General features: G+C 42.2%; 1 protein-coding gene across 5 annotated transcripts in view; it reads left to right on the plus strand.

Moving 5' to 3' along the window:
- The window catches only part of srcin1b (SRC kinase signaling inhibitor 1b), a 139277-nt gene that overhangs the window by 74771 nt on the left and 37722 nt on the right, over positions 1-26784 (plus strand). For all 5 annotated transcript variants that reach the window (XM_085466970.1, XM_085466972.1, XM_085466974.1 and 2 more), the window contains exons 3-5: positions 1042-1068; positions 19487-19688; positions 25364-25493. In XM_085466970.1, coding sequence (XP_085323096.1) covers positions 1042-1068; positions 19487-19688; positions 25364-25493 — 359 coding nt within the window. The remainder of the gene's footprint in view (positions 1-1041; positions 1069-19486; positions 19689-25363; positions 25494-26784) is intronic.

Here is a 26784-nt window from a genome sequence, read left to right on the forward strand (position 1 = left end):
TGTAAGCATGTTTACTCGGGAGTTTATGAGTATTGACTTGCTTTTGGACTTAATTTTTGACTCTTCACATTTTCGTATTTCATTTTAATTTCCCAGCTCGGTGTCTTTATGCTTTACCACCTTGTTGGTTTTGTCTTTTTCATAGAGATTATTAGCAATACCAAATCAAATCAAACATCAGTGCAGAAAGGTGGCAGAAATTTGCCCTGACTGGGTCATTCAAATACTTTGAAGGGTCACACAGGGTCGTACTATGGAACGTATCAATTCATGGGCTCTGACTGAAGGTGACGGATCAGTGCATAAACGCTCTCAGTGTCTGCATCTTCAGGAATCAGAGTAATGCTGACCTGAGCACTGGCTTCCTTCCAGATCAAGTAAAAATGGCAGCTTGTTAATCCAGTGTCTGTGCATTGCTTTAATCCCGGTCCTGGGTACACGCCAGCAAACTCTGCAAGTGAGCCTGTGGGGCTGGTTTTAGGAGCTGCCTGGCCCTGCATCATTAGTATGTGTGAAGTCACTGTAAACATTTGATTAATTGCTGAGAAGCAATTACAAGCAATTAAAGTCCTATTATGATGGCAGTGAAGGACAACGCAAGTTAATCTGGCTATCATCACGATAATTAGCTCATCATTTCCTCACCAGGCCTAATGTACAGAAAATAATAAATAAAAAGGGCAATTTTTGGTTTTCTTGCTTAAGCTTTGCTACAATGTGTGGTCATTTTAAGCAAAGTGGCCTTTGTGTTTTGGGGCATATCATTCTCGCTGTGTAAAAACGACGTACCATTAAACCTCTCAAACTTCATTAGGCACACTTTGCGGTATCACTTGCAAATCTTCGCATGGCGACTGAGCGACAAAGCATTTTCTCTCTCTGTTCTGGTTCTAACCAGTCGGTTTTGTGCTTTGAGCATTTCTAGTGTGGCATTTGCAGAACAAAAAGTCTCACACTCAGTCGTTCTTTTTCTCCCTCTTTCACCCTCCCTGCCCCTCTTCTGTCTCCTTTACTCTTTGTTTTTCTTTCCTCCCCCTCTAGCAACAACCAAACTACTGGAGCTTCAAGGTCAGTGCCAATATTGTGTTTGTGTTTCAGCGTAAATCTGTGCCTCTGTGTGGATTCGTCTCTTAATAGGATAACTCCATTGTGTCTTTGCATGCCTGCTTCTCCACTGCATTAGCGCTGGTCACACGTTGGCACTCACTTCTGCATTTAACTCTTTTAACACTCTTGTGCTGCATGCTGCGACATTTCTCCCTCAGAGTGTTCACATAAGAAAGAAAAAATCCCTGCATGAATCAAATAAGTGCTTTGGTTCACTTTAAACTATGCAAGTAAGATTTCTGATATGCAATTATTGAACACAATATGCCTGTTTCATCAAATATGAGGCAAGAAAAGGTCCAGTTCAGCCTGAGAGCTGCTGGCTGGAGCTTAACTTACTGCTGCTGCTCGCTAAAATTTCCCTATAATAAGGCACTGTACCAAGCTTGTTATTGGCTGTCTCCAGACCTGCAGATCCCTGCCTACAACTCCCATGTTGTCTGTAATTCAAATTAAGCCTGGTGTTGGTCTCTGATGGTAAAACTAAATCAATGAGAGTTTAGCAGGCAGGATGTGCAGTGGGATTGTCATTAGTGACAGAAATATGGATCAGATTGATTCTGTTCTGCAGGTTGTGCAGATGAATTATTCACCTGTTTGATTGCTGTGATAAATATTTGTTACTTGCATCATAACTAAAGCTAAGATTCCCACAGATTGAGATTTGATGTATGATATGCAAATATGTGCACGCATGTGTGGGGCTAGTTTTGCTGTGCACAGGGTTTTTATCAGCAGTCTTTAGATATATTACCTCTCTGAGTTTCTTCTGTGCAGGTAATGTAAGTGCCACGTATTTTGTGACAATCAATATTTGAGCAACATAATTAGCTGTTGCTCCATCAAGTTTTATTATCTTGTGAGAGAACTTTATCGCCAACATTTTGGACCTCATCTGTTGAAGGTAGTCTAATTCGCCAAAGCAGAGCGAGGGCTATGATAAGCAGCTGCAAGATGGTGAAGTATAGGGAGTAACTAATTCAGGACCGCCACAATAGCAATGTGGCCATCGGGGAGGTTGGTAGACAATACAACAGCAGTCCCCAACCTTTTTTGCGCCACAGACCGGTTTATGTCCGACAATATTTTCACGGACCGGCCTTTAAGGCGTCACCGATAAATACAACAAAATAAAACCAGTACCAAAACATAGAAGATTTATTCATAACACACAGGAAAAGTCCCAGGGAAACCGAGTTAACGATAAAAACCGTTAAAAACCGATTCACACCCAAGCCTCAACTCTTGTGGACCGGTACCAAACAACTCACGCACCAGCCGGGGGGGGACAGCTGCGATACAAGACAGTTGGTTTGCAACCAAAGACCAAAAGGGTTGTTTTTTTAGTAACATGGATAACTTCATCCATTCTCTGAGATTGATAAAGAAGATCTAAGTCTATAAATAGGGGTATCCCACCGAAGTAAAGTCTGTGTGTAGGAAACATGAAGTGCGATCGTGGCTCAAGAGTTGGGAGTTCGCCTTGTAATCGGAAGGTTGCCGGTTCGAGCCCCGACTCCGACAGTCTCTGTCGTTGTGTCCTTGGGCAAGACACTTGACCTGTTGCCTACTGGTGGTGGTCAGAGGGCCCGGTGGCGCCAGTGTCCGGCAGCCTCGCCTCTGTCAGTGCGCCCCAGGGTGGCTGTGGCTGCAATGTAGCTTGCCATCACCAGTGTGTGAATGGGTGGGTGACTGAATGTGTAAAGCGCTTTGGGGTGCTTAGGGACTAGAAATTGCACTATACAAATACAGGCCATTTAAATGAAGTGTCAGATCGGTCTGATTTTCAGCCTAAGCCTGACAGGTTGTTGACAGACACAAAATTCCTGGATTCAGACTCTGAATCTTAACGACTCTGATGATATTTGCACAGATGCATGTGCACCTGTAGGCAGGGCACAAGGTTTTTAGCACCAGAAGCTTTCTGGTTTTCATTTCCAGTCCGCTTTGTTGTCAGACTTCTTTTGACCATTTGTGTTTGAGCAGCCTCAAAGGTTAACCAGCAATCTTAAAATGTATCTGCATTCATAAACGATGCTTTTATGGTTTTGGCCCGTGTAAATTTTTTGCTTTTTTTAAATTTGTGGTTAAACTCCTTTATTTGGAAAATAGTCTCATTGAAGCTTTTATGACTACAGTGATGTCTGTGTACTGATAGTGTTTTGGTTGTACTGTGGGCCAGCTGCTTGTAGATACTGCAGAGACATAATGTCTTTCCTTATCTGGACAGTTGGGTCATGAAACTGCATGATCACAGCTGCTGCAAAATGTCTCTCCCATTCTCCTTGGTATCGAGACAGTTCCCACAATAATGTTTGCTTCAATTCATCTGCATCTCCTCAACAATTATTTCTGCACGAGGTTAATCCTGGTCTCATTGTAAATTCCATAACAACCTTGATACCTGCGGGCTATCCCAGAAGCCCTGAAAAATTTGCCTTTTAGGCTTAAGCAGTCTGAAAGGCGTAGTATCCTCCATCAGTAGAGAACCCACTGATCTGGGAACCATGCATCTATGTTTTAATTTCTCTGTTTGGTCATTGTTTCTGGTCCAGCAAAGAAGTGCATAAACGTAGAGTGTTTTGAAATATACTGTAAAAAGATGCAGACTTTGGCTACCATATTTGCTTCAACAGTTCATGTATTCAGATTACATACTCAGTAAGAAAAATGGTGCATTCCATCCATCAGTCCTGTCACCACAAATACACCATTAATCCTCTTACGTTTCCTTTAATACAACCAAGAGGCCAATTTAACATTTTGAGTCTAATTTCTTAACATCTAGCGCACAGATTGTCTTTAAATTTCCAGCACGTTTTCATTTCCCTTTTTATCAACTTTCAGCAGAGTTTGGTGCCTTTAAAGGCTATGTGTACTTTCTGTGCAGGCATAGGCTGTGAAGGATATAAGACTACCTCTTGGAAGTGTGAACTTTACATTTGGCGTTCTCTGTAGCGGTGAGAAAGGGATGAATGTGACCTAAAGCTGGAGCATATTACCTTCTCATGCATGGATGGATGGATTCAAAAGAGTGATTCGGACCTCAAGCGAGCAGCAGAATCATTTTCTCGTAGAAGTCTTTACACTCACGGGGTCGCCCTCTGGTGGCCCTTAGAAAGAATGAAGGTGTAGCTCTTTACACCTTGAAACCTTGCATCAGAAGGTAGTGAGGGTGGTCTCCAGCTGTGCAGTTACCCTTGGAAATACAATGGAAACTATTCTAACCTATTAACCAATTAAAAGGTAAGAAAACTACAGGTGCAGACGAGGTCATCAGATGTCGTCTTTATGGGGGAAACAGTTAAGGGCTTCAGAGCCCATGTTCGTATTTCCCTGTGATGGGCTACCCTGGCTTTTACCCAGTAACATCTGGGATAGGCTCCAGCCCTCCCAGGACCTTGAACTGATTAAGAAGTTCAAAATACAGTTTGATGACTGCATTCATCTTTTAAATACAGTTTATACACAATTCAGGAACCTTATATAAGTGTAGTTAGTAAACCTTAGTAAACCTTTAGGTGTCATTATCAGGCATCCACTCCCTTAAACGTATTTATAAGACATTTTTAATCAGGTTATTTCAGTTCAAGGTGCTTTAAGAATGATTCCCATGAAGAATAAATGTAAAACAAAAGAAAAATTCTAGTTTAAAGTAGCATATAATATTTTATTTAACATGCAGCAACTGAAGTAAATAAAATAAGATAAATAAAAAGAAAAAAAGAATAAAAAAGATTAGCTAAATGGAAGCCGTGAAGTCATTAATCATGCCCTTTTATTGAATGCAATCTGGACTCAGTTACACACTTAGTGACAGAAAATATTAGAGATAGGATTAGTTGACATGTAGCAAAAATCCAGAGCCAAATTTAAACCCACGCTATCACAAACACGCGGTCTGCTATCCAAGATTTTGAAAACACTCAGAGACCCCTGAGTGCGCCCTTATTGAATCCAGCCATCGGAATGAAACCTTGTTTCCGGCTGGAGTCGGAAATTTCACCAAGCGCTGGCGAGGCTGCAATGCAAATAGCATGACATGAAAGGATTAATTTGAAAACAGGCCCATTAGTGGTCATCACTCACTGCCAGCTTCAGCGGCTGTGGAGCTACCAGCTGGTTTCAAACCGAGGAACTTGCTCCCACTCTGTGAAAAATTATATAAAGTGACAGAGCGAGTTTACATCCAGCATCTGCAGACAGCGTTTGTGCCTTCAGCTGTGTTAGCACAGGCACGTTTGAAGAATGTCACTTAAGTTCAAGTGTCAGCTAAATAATAAGAAAACGGATCATTCAGGGCGAGCTGGAGTGTGGGCAGACTCCAGGTTTGTTGTGCGTCTGTTGTTGTGTGCAGTCTAATCATAGATTGTTGCCACTGTGACATCACCCATTGGTTCTGAAGCCTCGGCGTTACCATTTTGGCCCCTGCTATGTTGTTGTTTTAGAGCTAGTAGCAACCATATACAAGTTATTAGCTGAGCTTGGTTAGCAAGGTGCATAGCTGTAGAGCACAGGTATCTAATTATTGCTAAATACAGACTGATTGGACAGTCTTTACCACACAGAAAGCCGTATTATTTGTCACACAATCCAAATAAAATGTTCCAAATGGCACCAGCAGCACAAAAACCTGTTGGGAAATCTAGTTCTGTGTCTCGAATTAGTGGACATGAGGCAAATCTTTAACTTTTAAGACTTAAAAATACAAAAATGGGTTCATTATAAAAATCCTCATACACCATACAGATGGTCATATGTAAAACTATCCATAGAGGCTAAAGCTGCTTTTGGTCCCAGGCTGTGAACATATTTATTTCTGCTGAAAAGTTGGACATTTTAACATGTGAAGTATTTGGACGGACTTGGTTTTGGAGTCAACCTCATGTGGCCGTTAGAAGAACTGCAGGTCCACTTTGGTTTTTATTTTTTAGCCCTGGAGGTTGATGACTGGGTGTAATAAGTATCACATTTCCTGCAAATATGTCCAGAGGATCAGCAATTAAAACAAAAGTCACAATAATTAATGAGCTGATCTTACTAAATGAATTTCAGGTGATTTAAATTGAGCTGGAGGCAGCTGCTACAGGCGGCAGATGTTCTGTGTGAACACTCCTGCTCCTGTTTCTGGCCCCAGACAATAACTTACTCTGATGTTTGAAGTTTCCTTTAGCTTTGAATTTATAATTTTGGGTATTTTTATGTTTCATTCTTCACCTCATGCACATTTCTGTACCTATTTTGTGCATTTTGCTGTGTGTGTTTCCGTGTGTTACTAGTCTGTGCAGCCACCAGTTGTACATCTGCGTGTGCTGGCCAGGACACTCTTGCAAAAGAGATTTTTAATCTCGAGAGTCATAAAGGTTTAATAAATAAAAAAATGAATAGCGATAAATAGATTCCGCTGAGGATTTATGTGCCTCAGTTCTTCTGAGATATTAAACTTTAATAGCAAACAAAGAAAGTGTCTCCTATGAAATTAGTTTGGAATTGGGATGCTGTTTATGAAAAGAAAGAGTGCTTTTGGCCCCACAACAAACCATTTTAACCTTTAGTATATAGATGTGGATTCAAGTTCTTCAGCTCACATAATCATATCAACACTATTAATGACTAGATAAACTGAAAGTAGATGAGAAAACAAAGCAGTTTTTTCAGACTTGACAGTTGGAAAATAGAAAAATGCTCAAAGTTAAGTTGTTTTGTGGAAGAAGAATCAAATTTCTTTACATCTCGGCCATGTAAGGATCAACATGGGACTAAAATGCATTATTAGTTCCACATCAGGCTTGAATAAATTATGCATATTGAACGGACCCATGTGACCCTTACTTTCATTGAGCTTGTGTTGTGCATGTGCTAACCTAAGCACTTACTGCAGCTTACATCATCTTAACCATAAAATTACTTGATAATCTGAAAGGCATCCTTGCATACCTACTGCTGATGCAGCAAATCTGAACTCTGCTCAAGGATTTTCTGTAATGGAACAATGAGAACACTGCTGCTTTTTGAATTAAATGGGATGTGAAATGTCAAAGGATAAGGTTGAAGGGATAAAACCAAAACTAACAATGAACTTGTGTGTGTGTCTGCATGTGTGTGTGTGTGTGTCTCGTTCCTCTCTGCAGTGGAGCTCCACCGCTGTCCAAAACAGCTGTCCTCTTTACCATGAACACAGCAAACTGTAGTTTATATATAGCACCTGCACAACATTACACAAATATTGTTGTCAATACAGCAGTAAGGATGCTCTGAATTAAAGTTTCTGGCCCTGGAGCAACCTTAAAAACAAAAATCAAGGTCAGTGAAATTTTATACCTTCATTTGTAGAGAAGTTAAAGGTTGTGCTGCTAGTAAGTCCAACTCATTCACACCAGGTAGCAGTTTGCAACATGACAGAGCTGACCACGACGGCTAATATGTTCATACCCTCCCCTATGGCCACAAAATGTAGGTGTGACTGCAGGGCAGACCCAGAGTGGACTTGCGAGGTTATCTCTAAGGTGGCTTTGGAAAAACTCAGCATTCCCTGGAAGAGCTGGAGGCAGTGGCTGAGGAGAGGGAGATCTGAGAAGCTGTGCTAAGATTCCTGCCTGTAGGACCAGGACTCAGAGACCCTGCAGGATGGAGCTGATAAACTATCTTTGCTCTGTCCAGCAAAGCACCTAACCCATAAATAACCCCCAAGAAAAACACTGTGCAAGTGCAAACAGTTACTTCACTGCTTCTCTTTGCATTCACTGAACAAAGATGACACGTAGAGAGGTGTGCCTGCAGCAGGACTGCAAGACCTCACACTTCCAGGCTGTATAATGAGTCTTTGTCCAAAAAATATCTTGACTTTTTTTTTCTGAAGTCCCTACTTTTACAATTACCTAAAAACGCTGTATAGCACTACTTGTTGGTAGAGAGGAGCATTCATGGTTCCATCAGTTACAGCAAGTCGTGCAGGTCCTGACTGTAGGACAGCAGCCCCAACATCATGTTTAACTGTTGCGGTGATGTTTTTTATTAAATGTTGTTAGTTTTAGTCCAGATGGAACTCAAAAGTTGAACCTTTTAGAAGATTTGTCTCTTTTCAGTCCACAGAATATTTTTCCCCCCAATTTTTTCTTTGGCAAAAGTTGAGCTGTTGTTGTTTTTCATCAGTCTCTTTCTTATGGTTGGATCATGAACTCTGACCTTAACTGAGGCAAGTGAGGACTGCAGTTCTTATTCTGGGTTCTTCTGCTGGGTGATGCGTTGATGTGCTCTTGGAGTAATTTTGGTAGACAGGCCACTCCTGGGAAGGTTCACCTTTTTTCCAAGCTTTCTTGGAATTAGCCACCTTAAATAGCTATTTTGCTAACTACATTAAGGGCCATGCCTGCATGCCTGTCTGAGGTTGCCTTTCTCTATGACCATAATGTTCTCTAAGACAGCTGTTTGTACATCAAAGTACAAGCAGAAATTTCAAGCCATCAGCCTGTATATCATCATACACTTTGCCAGTTTTCCTTCTTGTCCCATTTGTACTCACCACTCAGTTAGCATACATCTTGCCTGGACCTTGTCAGACGATTTAACATAGCCTACCAAACATATTGTTGCTTTTGGTTCAGTGAGGACTCTTTCAAAGGAGGTCAAACTTCTCTAAGAACTATGGCTCTATAGCTTACCTGGCACTATGTTAGCATTCACAGCATGTCTTTATCCCGTCTTCCTTCTCTCACCCCAACCGGTCGCAGCAGATGGCCCCGCCCCTCCCTGAGCCTGGTTTTGCTGGAGGTTTCTTCCTGTTAAAAGGGAGTTTTTCCTTCTTACTGTCGCCAAAGTGCTTGCTCATAGTGGGTCATATGATTGTTGGGTTTTTCTCTGTATGTATTATTGTAGGGTCTACCTTACAATATAAAGCGCCTTGAGGTGACTGTTGTTGTGATTCAGCGCTGTGTAAATAAAACTCAATTGAACTGAATTCATCAACTTCTGCTAACAGGTGATGTGCTCTGTCCCTGGGCCGCCTGAAGCCCTAAGACATTTAGCTTTCATGATATGGTGTCCTGAATGTTGGGAGCTCTTTTGGTCGCATAATTCCCACTATGGGCGCTGCACGCCGTTACCTAAACCCTCTTTGACAGAATTTTCTTTAAGGATATTTAACAGGAAATGGATACTGAAGCAGCAAATTAATTCATTCATAACTTATGTGCAGTTTTTCATTGCAGAATGTTCAGTGGTCAAATATTCCCACCCTGCGAGAACCACTGCTCAACAGCTAAATTCACTGTTGTGCTTTTTAAGAGAGCAATAATCTTAGAATAAATACAATTATTTTGTAACAGGCGCTCAGTTAAGTCACAATGAGGCAAAAGCATCAAATTGAAAGGCACTGGAATTATCCTTGACTATACATGAATACACAAAACAAACTATTATTAGTGTCAGACGATGTGGGAGGGCTTACGGATTGATTAAAAAAAACATCCAAGTTGAGTCATTTGCAGAAGTAGCACACAAAAATTGTCGATTAATCCACGGCTGAAAATAGTCCTTAGCAAATCGAGTATTTCCTCCTTTGTGCTATAAGTGCCCATCTGTTTGTAAAATGACTGTGCCTGTTTTCATAAAATGAAAGTGTATATTTAGGAGTATTTCTTAAAGACTTCCAGAAATCACTGAGCTTGAGAGCTGAGCATCAGAGACAGGGTAGGGACAGATGGGCACATTGTTGGTTTGGGTTTTTTCAGAGGATCGTCGACAATAAAAAATTAGAGTGACGGCTTTATCCTTTAACGGGGCGACCGTGGCTCAGGGGGTTGGGAATCGCATCTGTAACCGGAAGGTCGCCGGTTCGATCCCTGGGCTCTCTGTCCTGGTCGTTGTGTCCTTGGGCAAGACACTTTACCCTACTTGCCTACTGGTGTTGGCCAGAGGGGCCGATGGCGCGATATGGCAGCCTCGCTTCTGTCAGTCTGCCCCAGGGCAGCTGTGGCTACAACTGTAGCTTGCCTCCACCAGTGTATGAATGTGAGAGTGAATGAATAGTGGTATTGTAAAGCGCTTTGGGTGCCTTGAAAAGCGCTATATAAATCCAATCCATTATTATTATTATTTAACACAGACAGACAATAACAAATGCTCGGCTGTGCTGAAAGTGCTTGAATATCGGTGCTTAATTACATATACATCCAGCATATGTACTTTGCAAAAATAGCCTCTTTTATTTTGATATATGGCTAATCTCTCGTGTTACAGTTTGCATCTCGTGCTCCTTTCGTCATGTACGTTCACAGTAGCTCTCTCGCTGCCTCGTCTGTTTAGCTGGTGACAAACACACATGCTGGCTTTTTTCCCATTCTCCCCCTATTTGTTGCTGGTCTGCTGCCCATACAGGATTGGTTATCGCTCCTCTTCCTCTCAGGGAGACGGGGAGTCTCGCCTCCTCTTCTGATGCAATAGAAACCCCTGCAGCAGTGCACCGCTGTGCTCATGTGTGTGAGGCTGTGTATGTGTTTAATAGTCCCCTGCTATTCCCCCTTTGATGTCTCCAGCTTGCTAAATGCACACAAACATCGGTGGCGCTCGTACTGATTGGACGCAAGCAAATGGGAATATAGATTCTTATATTATATCACACATTTCCTCTCACACGCTCCCCTTGCATGAGGATTTTCAGCTCGTCACCGGGGCTGAACATGGATTCAAACACCAGGCAGCAATTGCTGCTGACAGTGTCAAAGACACAATGGAGCAGAGTGCTGCATAATTCTCCTCTTTTCATCACTCCCAGCCTCACTTATACAAATATTAATGCTGCATTTTACATCTCTTGTCCGCTTGTCTTTCTGTCGAGAGTGGCCAGAGTAATCACCGCCTATTGTCGCTTTTTCTTTGCCTTGGTGTTTAATTTGGGGCGGGGGGGTGGACCATACTGTGGGGCTTAGATAGGGAGTGGGGATCCTACTGAAGCTGCATCCAGTATTGCACTTGTTCATCAGCCTTCTTCGTTACTGAGGGAATGATAATGGGGCCTACTGGGATTATTTTGTAACCATAGTGACGAAGCAGAGGAAATGTTTAAATATGCATACCTGGCTTTATTACATCTTGTGTTCCTCGAACCTCACCAATGTTTATCAGGTTATGTCTGTGTAGCTACTAGATTTTGTCATTTTTATAAAACGGATCAAAAATTTGCATGTTTCATGTGAACAGAAATATTTTTCTGTGGATCAGTTTTAAAAATATAACGTGTACATGTGAACGTAGCTCAAGGCTGAAGTGGCAAAAACGGCAGTTCCTTCGGTTGTCGTGGGCATGGTTGGTCTTATTATTATTATTATTATTATTAAATACATATATTATTTGTCACATAAACAATACAACATATAGTGAACATGCAGTGAAATGCTGGTGTCCGAGCTGCGGGCAGGATGCAGTCGTAGGGAGAGAATTTCATTCATTCAGCAGGGGTCCAGAGTAGAGGTGCTTCTCCTCCTTAAAAAGAGCCAGTTGAGATGGTCCCCTCCTGGGTCAGGTGTTCCAGGCATGTCCTCCCAGGAGGAGACCTGCTGGAGAAATTATATCTCTCATCTGGCCTGGGAATGCCTCGGTGTTCCCCAGGATAAGCTGGAGGAGGTGGTTGATGAGAGGCAGGTTTGGACCTCTCTGCTTAGGCTGACCTGCGAGTCGTCTCGGGATAGGTGGAAAAAAATGGATGGATGATTTGTTTGTTATTATTTTAGATGTTTTTCCTTTTATTGGGATGGTTGTCATATATTATAGAAAAATTATATGCACAATGCACCACACATTTCAATGGCAAATTATTAGTTTTTTGCATGATAACTTGTGATAATTTAATAATGTGTCTTTGTATTTAACAGCTTATTTCAAGCGTTTTTCTTCTTCGCTATCATTTTAGAGTTAACGTGTTCATAAGCAGCACTTAAAGGATGATAAAAGATGATTAAAGATTAAAGACAGTTTTTGATATTGTCCATAAAAAAGTAATCAAAATTTATTTTGATATGTGAGTGTTTCTTAGTTTTACACTAGTTGTTTCATTTTTTTCACCAGGAGCATCCCTGTTAGATTAGTGTCTGCTAGGAAGCTAATCCTTTTTTAAAGGATTTGTCTCTTTTGGGAGCCCAGAAGCATTGCAAGACAGTTGTTCGTCTTTCATGAGTCTTACACAGAGAATATGGCAGACAGAGCAGTTTCCATACAGAGACATCCCCAGACTACCCGTGCCATATTTGTCCCAGTGAGCTAGCTCATCTCTAACGCATTCAGACAACTGCTTCTGTGGCCCTCGTGCTGTTTGGCTGTTGATATGATGCTTGGTGGAAAATCGCTATTCCCCAATCTGACTCGGAGAATAGCCGGAGCGTTTTCCGCCGCTAAAAGGCTTAGGAGGCCGACTGCTGCAGCGCTCCCCGACTGGCACTGCGCTGAGGCACGTGGCCAGAATCACTTATTGACACTTCACTGCCATCTGCCAAGACTGCGAGGTTTGTTTAGCAGGCTGAACTCTGTGGAAAGCAATAACTGGATGAGAACTTCCCTCTAGATTTTATGTGAAAGAAAATGATCCTTCACTTTAGGCTATATAACTGAAGTAATGTAGAGATGAAAGGCTGTATTTACACCCCAGACTTGGCCGGCTGTAGGGTTCACAAGGGTTTTTTTTATTATTTATTTTGTAAATAAACTAAAATCGGGTCACATACACTTTGATGCTAAAGTATAAAAGCTCAGCTCAAAATACTTCAAAATTGTCAATAAGGAAAATCCGAGCAGGGAAATGAGCAAAAGGCTCCCTGCTCTCATGGAGGTTTTGCCTCTAACTCGAAAACAAGTGCCCTTGAGCAAGGCAATTAACCCCCAGCTGCTCCTGCGAAGCTGCTCTGTGGGAAATAACAGAAGACTGTGGCTATATCGGGCAGCGCACCACTGAACACATCACGCGTGCTCCTCCTTCACCTGCCTCTCCCCCCTCGGGCTGTTGTTGCAAAGATGTGCGGCCTGCCGACTCGCATCTTCCAGCCGAGGCTGCTTTGTAAAAAGTCCTCGTATGATGTGGCACCCAAACATGCCGTTAGGCGGGTAGGGATTGGGATGCTCTCATTTGTGAGTCTCACTGGAAAGGAATGCCACGGCATGTAGAGGTAATGTCCATGAAATTGCTGGGTCCAGGGGTGTGGCAGCTGTGTCAGGGGTGGGGGCTCTGCACAGCTGTGCACAGCTGCATCTTAAGTCAGTATCTTGTGTGTTAGCTGGTAGTAACCATTCAGAGTTGCCACACTGAGGTTTGGAAAGCATCAGAAAGAGCTGTGAATATTTTTACAGAAGCCTCTAAAGAGATCAAGGTGAGGAGCTAATGAAGCTGAAGCTCTTTTCATGCTTTTAAATAAGAATCTGGAAGTAGAGGTAAGGGTCAACTGTGCTGAATGGAACATGATATTTAGTGTAAATCTTTTCAAAAACTCAGTGAGAGGTTTTTAAGTTATAAGTAGCACGATATTGTGTTTAACTTGATTCATACTCTTAATAACACCACATGTTTTTTCTGCCTGGTATTAACTGAAATTGTTTAACATTAGCTGAACTGAGAGTCATGTTTCAGCTCGCACTGAGGTAAAAACCTCAATCTGCCATTTTCTTTCCTGCAAAGAATAAATGTTGTTTTCTATAACACTTACAAAAATGTCAAATGCACACTTGCCACCATGACACCAGAAAGGCTGTTAAAAAAGATTAAAAATCTAAATATTCACACTCTGCTCCTCACTTGATATTTTCTCTTTTTCAAACTGTTCTCTGTACCAAGAGATGGTTGTGTGGGAAAATCCCAGTAGATCTGCAGTTTCTGAGCAGCCAGTCTGGCACCAAGAACCACGCCCCCCTTCAAAGTCACAAAAAATCACCTTTCCTCTCTATTTCCTTCTACTTAGCAGGTCCTCTTGACCACTTCTATATGCCTAAATGAGCTAATTAGTGAGAAAATGTTAGTTTTAAGGAATCCTGGAGTCCTGCCAGTCATGTGACAGAGCTCGAGGGGCACCTTGACACTTGAACTGTCTGCATTCCCACCACATTCGCCCAGATCCCTGCAGAGATTCCTGCTGGTCTCTGGAGGATCACTGGGGGAGTTTTAAAACAGTAGAACAGCACAGGAATGATTAAATATGGTGCTCAGGTGGGGATAAAAGGTCAGACAGAGGTCTGAGGTGCCTTGACACAGAAATAGTTGAGCCAAAATTGATATCCAACAATAGCCAACCAAGTCACCATTTTTCCCACATCATTCTTCCATTTTAAATAATCAGGGTGATTGTGTTGGCTCAGGATTGTTGCCGTGATCATAACATCGCACAGAGTTCACCTCTCCCCGTGCTGGCAGTAGGAACAGACCTGGTGAGCAGCCAGCTGCTTGTTTATTGTCATGGAAAAAAAGACACAGCAGATGACTAATGTTTCAAGATATTAAATTGATTTCCACTTAAATTAATATATCATATTTCATGTGACAGATAAGAAGTGGCTCGTTACTGATAAAGTCAGGGAGAAAGCAGGTTTTTTAAGTTACTGCCTCGTGTTACAAGCTGTTGAACCACAGACTGTGTTTCACACAGGACCGTAGAGTCCTGCGCAGGTAATGCATCATGGTCTGAATCTGGTGTTTTTTTCTTTAGTCATTAAATAGTGATAAAGCCCACACATTTCCATCTGTGCTGGTATCAAATTGTTGGTTTGGTGCAATTGAAAGCCGGGTTTACACGAGTACATTTAAAAAGACATGAGCTCAAACTGCAGGTGCCTGGAATAAACCAGGCTATCCTTTGCAGTACAACACCAAGGAGCATTTTCTACATAAAAAATGTATTAATGGAAAGTTGACAGTTTTATTCTGTAACGGCTCATATAGTCTGACAAAGGTGGAACAAGTGAAATTATCCACGTTGTCTTCCTTCAGTGATTACAGTTCAATTTGAAAGAGAAAGCCATGTGATTATGTGCACCGCCCTTCTGTGCTCATGAAATTCATTGAATCTCTCATGCAAGAAAACGTATGCACTGGATGCTTCAGCTTTCAGGGAAGACTGATGTTTAAAGCACTCTGTGTAGCTGGATCGACTTCACAGACCTTTGTGTCCATTGCAGAGTAATAAGACTCTGAGAATGCCTCCTTAAGCAAGGAGCCTGAATATATTCAAGCTAAACAGAGATAAGGACAAAATTTATTGACTGCAATTAGTCAGTCCAGTGTCTCAGCAGGGCTGGAGCCTGTCCCGGGTGTCACTGAGCGAGTAACCCATTTTATTCATATTAGGAATCATTTTTTATGTAAAACAATAGCTTATCCTTATTTTGAAGAGCTAATGCTAACAAGCTTGATTAGCAAGCTGTGTTCATGAATTGTATATGAGCAAGCCACAAACGCCTGCTAATTAGCGCCGAGTTGTAAACCATCCTTCCTTCCAGGACTTCTGCTGTAATTTCTCCAGCATGCCCTGGGGTCTCCTCCAAGCTGGACATGTCTGAAACACATCACTGTATAAACACATCACTTTATGAACACATCACTTAATAATTCATTCACAGAGCAACAACTTGGGGTTCAGTGTGCTCACCCTCTGGCCAGGAGGAGCAACGCTCTTCCACCCCTGCTGGAGCCCCGCTGCTGACACCGTTCCCAGTGTGTGTAATAATAATCATTCACAGTTTATTTGGTGTGTCCTGCACCTCTGCAGGGAGGATTCATAAACTGGTCACTTAGTTAATGCAAAAACAATGTAAGTAGTGATACACGATGGCTAAAAAAAATAATCTCTGTTGGAGTAGTAGAGTAAAGCAGCAGCTTGTCACTGAGTCAGGCAGAAGGAGAACTAAAGATTATGTGGTTTGTGTATAAGATCAAGTCACTGAACTGAAACACTCTACTGTGTTTGCACTGATGGTGCTTTCTGGAGCATTTTAATGAAATTATTTCACCATTCCTGTGGGCTGCTGTGTGAAACAGACCATCCAAGAGGTTTGTGAGTCAGATTTAGTGAGTCGAATTATTGCATTTTATTATTCTGTTGGGGATGAGTTGGTACCCCGAGTATCACGGGACCTTGTTCATGAATTGGGGGAAGAAGGAAGGAGAGACTAACTATGTGTTGGTTCGGCATCTGCACTGATGTGCTGATGCAACACTGGTCTGCTGTGGTGAAGAGCGGGCTGAGTGTGGAGGTGAAGCTGTCGATTTTTGTTCCTCACTCTCAGTTATGGTTATGAGCTCTCGCTAGTGACTGAAAGAAAGAGATCACAGACACAAGCGTCCATCCAGAACGTCTCCCTGGATTATGGGCGGTGTTATTGGAATGGAGATGGTGTTTCTGCCTCTAAAGTGTTTGTCAGTATGCAGGCTGAACCTTTCTCCTTCAGAACCCACACATCATTTAGCCTTTGATGCTACGCCGTGACATCAGAAATGATTTCAGTAAAGCACGAGATGAAAAGAGTTGCTTTTAATCACTTCAGTGTAAAAACGAATCACTTGGAAGAACAGGCAATAAAAAGAGCACTTGTCATAATTTCAGAATTGCTAAGAGCACTTTTCTTTGAAACATCTGATTTTTTTATTTATTTATATATCTGATTTAGCGTTATCCGACCTTTCAGAGGTTCTCTGGCTCTCTCGAGGCCTTAGCATTACACAAATCAATTTTATGTACACTTCAGATTTGAAAATTGATCACGCTTTCCATGAGATTTGAAAAATATATCACTGTGCATGTGTTTCTTTGCCCAGCTTATCACTGCAGCCAAAGTCATTTTAATGAGTCTTGTGAGGGGAGTGTGAGGGAGGAGGTCCTCTGGGAGAGATCCTGTGGGAAGCTTTATTGACTGTTACTGTGGAAAATAAAACGGCGGAGTTAAACGTACAGCCAAGCTTCACGTCTGTCTGTTAACCGGAATTAAAAGAGAAAATCTTTTTTACTCTGTTTACTCTCCTCTTTCTCTGGTGAATATACACTCTGTTTCTAACCCTTATCTGCTCTTTTTCCCTTCTTCCCTTCACGATTCGCTGAACACAAACTTTATAATTCCCAGCTCTTTTCTCCCCGCCAGCTTGATTCTTGTGCGCTGGAAGGCAGAAGGTGTGCAGTGTCTGGCTGTCGAGCGCACTCCGAGACCATAAATCTCCAAACATATGAGAGGAGGCACACATAGTCTGTCAGCCTGTTCTCTGTGTTAAAAGACATGTGGGTGCATGTGTTTCGCCATTTTTTTTAAATTTAAATCAGAATCAGAATCAGAATCAGAATACTTTATTGATCCCTGGGGGAAATTATTTTTTGTTACAGTGCTCCATTTTAAACCAACATTAAGACAAGACAGACAATACGCTAACTAAGAATAGTACAATATATACATATATATACATACATACATACATAAGTCACTCATAAATAAATATTTGGAAAAGAAACATGTGTAGTTGCAGCAAACAGTGTGTTAAGTGGATGCGTTGTACAGGGAGATGGCCACAGGCAGGAATGATTTCCTGTGTCGTTCAGTGGTGCTTTTCGGTAATCTCAGTCTCTCACTGAACGTGCTCCTGTGACTGACCAACATGTCATGGAGTGGGTGGGAGGTGTTATCCAACATTGTCTTTATCTTGGACAGCATCCGCCTCTCCGACACCACCTTGAGGGAGTCCAGCTCCATCCCCACAACATTGCTGGCCTTAAGGATTAGTTTATTAAGTCTGTTGGCATCTGCGACCCTCAGCCTGCTCCCCCAGCATGCAACAGCATAGAGGATCGCACTGGCCACCACAGACTCATAGAAAATCCTCAGCATTTTCTGGCAGATGTTGAAGGACCTCAGTCGCCTCAAAAAATAGAGACGACTCTGGCCCTTCCTGTAAAGTGCTGTGGTGTTTTTAGCCCAGTCCAGTTTATTGTCAATGTGTACTCCAAGGTATTTATAGTCCTCCACAATGTCAACACTGACCCCCTGGATTGAAACAGGGGTCAAGTGTTTCCTGGTCTTCCTGAAGTCCACGATCAGTTCCTTGGTCTTTGCCACGTTGAGCTGCAGATGATTCTGCTCACACCACGTGACAAAGGAGTCGACCACAGCCCGGTACTCTGTCTCATCATCCCTGCTGATGCATCCAACCACCGCAGAGTCATCAGAAAACTTCTGAAGATGGCAGGTCTCTGTGCAGTGGCTGAAGTCTGTGGTGTAGAGGGTGAAGAGGAAGGGGGAGAGGACAGTCCCCTGTGGTGCCCCTGTGTTGCTGATCACCTTGTCAGACACACACTGTGGGAGACGTACATATTGTGGTCTTCCTGTCAGGTAATCAACAATCCAGGACACCAGAGAAGCATCCACTCTTGAAGGACTCTTGAAATGATATTAATGAAGAAAGAGCAAACCCCCAAGAGATAATTTAGTGGAGCAGACTGTAAGTGTGCATTTTATCCTCAGATTTGATGTCTTTTGACGTGATTGTTGGCGTTTCCTACATGTTTGCGCACACATGCGTGGCCTGCTGTAGCCTCCAGAAATCAAACAGCACCCATAGAGTGTTAGTGAGGACTAAGCAAAGAGCACGGATGCATAAGACAATTGGGGCTGGCTTCACGTGGCACTGTGGGAGCTCATTACTGTAGTCTTTGGGCTGGAAAATGTCTGTCAGTAAGGATTCATTAAAAGCCAACCTGCTGCAGGAGCTCCTGGTAGGGCTGTAATGAGAGGTCCTTCTCAATTTGGGCTTCCCAGTGGTTTCAGATTGGACAGGTGAAATATTAGCAGCAATCTGCATTACAGATAGAGGGGCTGTCCAGGCCAGAGTTTGGATTTGCTGGGGTCATTAGCATCACAATGCCCCAGTTGGCTCAGTTTTTTTAGGAGCATTTGAAACCACCAGGCTCTCGGGCACGTGCTCTGAGCCACCAGCAGAATATCATCCATTTATTTCATCTTCAGAAAGATTTCAGTCAGCACCAGCTGCTGCCTCCTACATATCAGAACATTTAGTGGAAACATTGTTTGAATAGTTTTTTGTGTCCCATTAACGCAGGCGGCCCTGAGTTTGACTCGTGGGTTTGTTTAACCTGGCTGTCTGAGCTGCTCTAATTTTAGGCTTCGGCTCACTTTGTTTTGAGTCTCTGTGCGTAGATGAAGACGTAAAGCTTCTTTGTCTGAGGTTAAATGTGTGTATTTGTGCTAAAAGCAGGTTTTTACAGTCTCTTTTGTTTCTTTGCATTGATTTCCCGAGGCCAATTTTGTTTGCTTTCTGTTCTGCATGTGTTTTTGGTGTCAGCTCATTGATCGCTCTGCATCATCCGTGCTTTTATTTTTCTCTCCTGACTTCTCGACTTCTGTCTCGCAGACTCGCACGCCACGTGTGACACGACTCAGCCCGACACAGCCAGCTCTCGCTGACCAGGCCAGCAGGGTATCCTTCGCGTCAGCCGAAAATCTGGAGAACATGTCAGACCCTGATATTCCCATCGGCTTCAACAGGATGAACCGGCTCCGCCAGAGCCTGCCGCTGGCCCGCTCGTCCAGCCAGGCCAAGCTGCGGGCGCCAGGTCAGTCCGCTGTCTTTGAGTAAAATTGAAAAATTTCATATCTCTCATATTTAGATTGTGTCGAGGCCCATCTGTGATATCCACTCAGCAGAAATGACGAAAACGACTTGAACCCTTCTGATTCTGTGCAATAAATGAGATCATGTAGGGGTTAGACATGTGCACGTACAATCTGCTCACGGCGATGATGACTACAAACTTTCTACAATAAAATCCAAAGATGTTTCAGGAGATTGGAGCCTTCAATTATGCAGACAGCTTTTAGTTTCATTCAGCAAAATTTTTATTCAGACTAAAGTTTAAAATCTTGACATTTTAGGGTGTGGTTTTCCTTTTTCCTGTTTATTCATAAAGTCTCTGTAATGTTGTTTTAATAGTAAGTTATTTCAGTGGGAAAAAAACACCTCAGTTGTCATTTTAAACTCTGTGCGGGTGAAATCTGTTTCTCATTTCTTTGAACCACAAATGAGAAGTCGGGACAGGATTCATCTCCCAGTAATAACATTTACTTTTTTTTAATGCAGTCACACTTTCAGACTTCTTTGGCTGATTGGTCAGAGATAACAAGCTTGTTACTCCAAGGATGGTTCCCACTGCTTCTCCAAACTCTGAGTTAAATTGCTGACTGCAGATTGATGATTACAAAGAAGTGATGCTTGAGAGAAAAACACTGTTACAAGTACTGATTTTTTTTTAATGTTAGCTCATTTTATTTGAGGCTTATTTTTTACTTCTAGACTAACTTTTGAGATTAAAAACCTTTATTTGTGCTGACATCTCTGCTGGTGGCCATTACTGAGACTCCTTTGATTAAAGGGGAGCTTTGCCAACAGCTCTTGGCTTAAATTTGCCCACTGCTGCACCCATTGGCTCAGTGAAATCCTCACACCAGAGAAAAATGTAGAGCAACTGACTCACAAGACATTTATCGATATCAATGCTCCCCCAAGATGTTTTTTTTCACCGCCCAGAAACTCTGACGCAGGTGTGATGTGATGATTGACCTTGTTTCCGAGTCATTGGCTCCAGCCCCAATAATGCTGGGAACCGGAGATCTTACAGCCGATGCAATGCAAGTGTAAAGCAGGACCAATGGAGTCAAGGGACTGTCCTACTATCTTTATTGAACTATATGAGGGTCTGAAGGTTAAGTCACATTTGGTGGTGCGCTCAAAGGCACAAGTCAGAACTACTGTGCCAAAATTCAGCAGTGTCTGTAGCTCAATCTTTAAAAAAATTGTGTGGTTTCACAGACTCGCACAGAAGGGCTGGGACTGGAGGGATGTTTGGCTGCCCACCTCTCATTAGAGAGTGATAACCCGAGCCTTCAGACATGCACTGCACCCCTGAAGCTTCGTAAATATTACCCAGGGGAGCTGAACGTGAGAATAGAAGTGTCAGACTCGGTTGGATCAAACATTAAACGGTGTTTAATGTTTGATCCAACCAGAGCTGGAGCTGGTTGGAGTACTGTGTGGTGTCTGAATGAGCACCTGTATGAATAGAACAAGTCATTATCCACAGAATTTATGACAAACAAGTGGGTATCGTGTGTCCTCGTGTACGCTCTACCCGAGCATATCCCTCTGCTAAAAGTATTTCCAGGAGTCACAAAAATGTGTGAAAATGTTTGTAAATGAGTCCCAAATCACCGTTAGCACTGGCTTTGATGTGTTCACTCAATTTCAACCCATCAACCCCATTCAACCCTTCTAAACTGTTGTAGTTTGAGCTTAGCATAAGCACATCCTGACTGAGCCACTGCACAGCTGTGGACACAACTTACCTTGACTTATGAAAAGTTTCTGACTACAGTTGGTTACTTGCACAGCAGCTTCCCCTCCCGAGATCCTCAAACAAACTACACGTCAGGTCCTTTTACATGTTTGACCTGTGAAACGCAAATTTTAGTGCTTTCGCTGCGATTCGATACTGTTTTCTGATTCCCTTTAACATTTTATTCTCACCATTCGTCTCCACTTTCTTCCTGGTTATGTTTGGAGCTTGATATGAGAGTAAAGGTTGTCTGATTCCAGTCACTGATTCAAATCTGTCCACTGAGGTTTCATTTCATCAGCAGTCAGCACAGCAGGCGGAGCTAATTGACTCTTATTTTCACTTCTTCTATCAGCCTTCATTTGTGGACGTGTATTGACAACCTCACTTTGATTGATACGTCGGGCGGCCATCACTCGCTTAATCTGATTTGATGTTTCTGACAGGCAGCCGTAAACAAGACACATTAGCTCTGTTCCTGTACCGCACTGTCCTCCTTCAGGTAATGTGTGAGTTGACTGAAGGCATCGAGTGTTAATCTAGTGAAGCTGGCAAGGCCCTCTGAGTGTCAAGTGAAAGTCAGACTTCAGTGCACTGCCTATAGGAGTGCTGAATATAAACAGAGCTGTCTAATGCCTCCAAATGATCTCGCCGAGTTACCTGTCGTCTTTGATTAATGGCCGTGGCAGCAAGCGAAACCATTTCCTCCTTAAAAGCATCTTTATAGCATTTGCAGGACACAGAAAATGTAGGACAAGCCAGAAAAATGTCAAGAGTTTCAAATGTTTTATACCACATAAACAGCATATTAAGATAAGCATCAACTCTCTGTGAAACGTTCTATCATTTCATTTCATGTTTGCTCTTCTTCATGCTTTACCAGGCGGTAGCGCAGGCGTCAGTTTTTTTTATATTATCCTCAATCGTGAGCTAAAACCCCAAACGTGTAAGTTGCCTCCATCCTTAGGGATATCTCACCATCACTTCCGCCCTTCAAAAGGTTTAAACTGTTCTCTAAAAATGAGCCTTTTACATTATAACACATCTGAGTCAGTGTTAATTTTACTTTCTGCACTTGGAGTCGGTGAGAATTTCACTGCGTCCACTCGGAATTCCAGCTTCCATTTAAAGTGAGGCTGATAATTATGTGTTGCTCTCTTTGCATTTCACAGCACAGCAGTGTGAGCCTTAGCTATAGTAGCCTCTTATTAGGTACATCAATACATTTCGTCAACTGTTCTGCCATCACATTCTTTTTTTTATTGATCCACTTTCAGTTACATGTTTTATAACAGACATCACAATCTCAGAATGTAAAGGAACAAGAAGAACAAACCATTAGAAATATGTCGAAATGTAATGTTGTTTTTATCCCAGCACCACTGTAAACAGATATGTTCTTTAAGTGAGAAACTGCAAAATGAACAGGAGCTGGGGTGAAGGTGGGTTGCAAAGATGCTTGCATATCAACACCAAATGTGCACAGGCTGAAGCAGCTTGAATTATGGTCCATGTTTAAGCTACTCAATTGGATGTGCATATGGGCATCATCTGAACTGTCAGCTAATATTAGCTGGCACTGACATCAGCTGATCTACAGAGCTTATCCCAGCTGAAACAGGGCGAGAGGCGGGGTACACGCTGGACATATCGCCAGCCTGTTGCAGGGCAAACACAAAATAGACTAGTCTGAGCTCAATTTAATGGACAGTGTGCTTAAAAGAGCTGTTTGAACCCGTTTTTCAGCCATAGAATAGTATTTTTAAAAGCTGTTGAAATGTGTGTTATCACACACACAAAGGCATCAACACCTTTCCTTTCAAGTTAATGACCACACACCTGTGCAGGCTGGTTATGCCAAAGAAGTGCTGATTATTGACATCAAACTTGGCCAGTAGACCCGAAAGCATAGCTCACTGTTGAGTCTAAAAACCAAGTCATGACGTCTTGATGCTTAAATCCATCTTTTGCACTGGAAGACCCACAAATTAACCACCCAGCGTGTCACAGGCTGGGTCTCTGACCCAGCGCGCTGAGTGTAGTTGGTATTTGTCTTATGTTAGATTTGTGATGATGGTTCATGTGGTATTCTTATTTAGGTTTTAGTTGAGGTTAAAATCAGCCATTATGTATCATTGTCTCCTTGGTTTCTGTGTGTGGGTCCTCGTCTAGTCTCTCATATGTTTTAGGTCTGAGCTTGTATTGTCACATTTACGTCTCCGTGTTTCCTGTTTTATTTTGAAGGAGTCTTATGTTCTTTCTTCTTTGTTCATTGTATTTAGTTTTACTTCCCCTGTCCTGTCATTAGGCTCATATCAGCCATGTGTTCCCACTTCCCCTGATCACCTCCCGTGTCCTCTGTTTTCCGTATGTCATTGTCAGGTCGTCTGTTATCGTCAGCACAGTCTTCATAGGTTTTTCCTCATAGCTCTCACTGTGTTTCACAGTAGCCTTCGTTTACACAGTGTTCATTCTCATAGTGTCCATAGGTCTGTGAAGGTTCTCAGTCATCCAGGTCATCGTAGTCAAAGGAGCTTGCAAAGAAAAGCGTCTGGACTTCTTTAAGTTGCTTGAAGACGTTTCACCTCTCATCCGAGAAGCTTCTTCAGTTCTAAGGTCAAATGGCGGAGAGTCCCAGATGTAAACCCAGTGGGAGTATCCCCCCAAAGATGGACAAAAGGACCCCACCTTATCATGCGATTTCCTGGTGTGGGTGGGGCCAGTTTTCACAATGAGCTCACCCGAAACCCTGCCTGATTGGGACCCACACCCGTTTTCACACCTTGGCTCATGTGATTAGAGGATCATCAGGGGGTCCTTTATCCCTCTGTGGGGGGATACTCCCACTGGGTTTACATCTGGGACTCTCCGCCATTTGACCTTAGAACTGAAGAAGCTTCTCGGATGAGAGGTGAAACGTCTTCAAGCAACTTAAAGAAGTCCAGACGCTTTTCCTTGCAAGCTCCTTTGAATAGTGTCCATAGGTTTTTCTTAGTTATATATTTTACCACTGCTTACAGCCAAATAAAGGCTCGCCTTTTGTTAACTCCTCCAACTCCTCTCTGCATCCACTTCTGGGTCCTATAAACAAAACACACCGGCGCACCCCGCTGTGACACAGCGTGTCTTTTGCCCAGAAGCAAGAGCATCATTGGCAACATTGCTGGCAACATTAGATCTGCATCAGATTAACTTATCCTGGGTCAGTTATTACCACCGAAAAAAATCGCCTGTGTCTATACATTATGCACTTAATAAATTATCGTTGACCCTACGGGTTTTATTGTAAAACAAGTATGAAATGCCTTTGTGTTGCATTAAAAGGTCTCACAAAGTCTTGAATTTAATTTGGTAAACACTGCAGAAACCCTGACTAATGGTGAGCAGGAGGAACATTTACAATCTGACCACTGACATTTAGATCAATCTGCAGCACAGCATACAGGCCACGTATAATTAAACAGGAACTTAACACTAAAATTCATTAAATCATTTTGTGTAACATATCGATTTTGACCTCAGTCTTCAGTATTTATTCCAACTAATTTAGTTAATTGCCTTTTTTTAACAGTAAATTAAGCTGAACAAAGTAAAACATGTTGTACTCTCACCCTGCTCCCACATATGGGTTTCGTTGAGATGGAGAGCTTTAGATCGGAGGTGGTAACGAGGGAAGTGCCTGCTGTATAGACGGTAAGAGCAGCGCAAACGGAGGGATTATGCCAAGCAGTGTGCTTTCAGCTAAAATGGATGATTATTAGCTGCTTCTACACTGTTGAAAACTTTGAGGTGAAAATTGTTCGTACGCTCTCTGCCTTCATCACCGACTCCAAACTTCACCCCACCCCCATCTACCACTGTGAATCTCCCCCATTGCTCCTCCCCATCCATAAATGCAGGGATCTTGTTCCTCCAGCTTGGGGAGGAGACTCGCAGGGTTCACCTGACCCACGAGCTGACCAGCCTGGACACTCTGAGGGCCCTCATCGTGCACATGTTCCCCCAAAGGCTCACCATGGCCATGCTCAGGTAGGTCGACATCCACGAACGCAGGATATTAACACGTCTGCATGTTTATCGATCTGTTTAGATCTTTTACAAACGTTCTGCAGTGCAATATTTACACTTCATTTATGGCATGTTTTATAAATCAATCTCAAGGTCAGAGGCTGTCGGTGATTCATTTCAGCTCCATCCTCAACCAGCCACACATGAAAATTCATTTCTTTAAACAGATGGGGAATAAAAGCAGGAGAGGGCACTGAAAATGACGATGACTTATATTTTTCTTTAAATATCCTTTAAATGCCACATTTCATTTCCAAAAATGTCTAAAACAACCCTCAATTTAATGTTTTTGGTTAGCTTAGCTTGCTAATGCTGACTACTAATTTCTCTCCATGTAACCAGAGAACAACCCCAGAATTGAACTCATCATATATCATCATATTTTTGGTAAAAATGAGATATGTAGCTTTATCAGCTAGATTTAAATCAACCTTATTTTTGATCTATTTTCATTTTAATAACTTTTGATGGTGAAGTTCTACTAAAAAAATGTGAAAATATGTATTTTAAGACCAGAAATGATCACAGAGAATATTTAGTTTTTATATATGATTTAATAACTGTTTGAATATTTGAAAACCGTGACCATCATTAGCTTGTCGTGCTGCTCTTTTATCGCTATGTTCTTTAACCAGAAAGGAAACGGTTTGGCTACCATAAGCCATCTCTAATGGGTTTTGATGTGATGGTGGAAAGTGAGCAGACTGTAAAAAGTCAACGGTCCTTGTGTTAATCTTGTGTCCATTCACACATTTTGCAGAATTACTTAAATAAAACGACGCGATTCTGCACCAAGATCTAAAGGATTCTTCTATTTTTCATGTTAAGCCACTAAGTTTGATAAATTCAGCCTATTTTTTTTATCAACTCTTGTCTTGGTTGCAGCAAATACATATAAATAAAAATCTCATGTGGTGTCTTTGGTTTGAAAGTTGCACTGCTGACCAACACCAATAAGCTGCCCATTCATTTAATCTTAGCTGCAATATGTTTTTGAACACGTGTGCGTTCAGGACAAAGAACTGGGTCAAAAACATCAATAATCATTTTCATTAAGTTCTAAATTTTTGTTTCTCTCTAGAATCTCCCATGTTAGTTATCCACAGCACTTTTTTACCTTTAAACACTGAACATTAGATTTCTGATTAACCTAATATCAGTCCGCTTCCAGCTGATTCTCTCATTACGAGCACCTCATGCAGTTAGAAATCCTCCTCCCACTCTCCAAGTGAACGTACATCACTGTATCATA

This window comes from Copadichromis virginalis, linkage group LG8 (genome assembly GCF_057382275.1).
Source record: "Copadichromis virginalis isolate Kocher_CV1m ecotype Utaka linkage group LG8, C_Virginalis_male_GT1.1, whole genome shotgun sequence".
NCBI classification, from domain to species: domain Eukaryota; kingdom Metazoa; phylum Chordata; class Actinopteri; order Cichliformes; family Cichlidae; genus Copadichromis; species Copadichromis virginalis.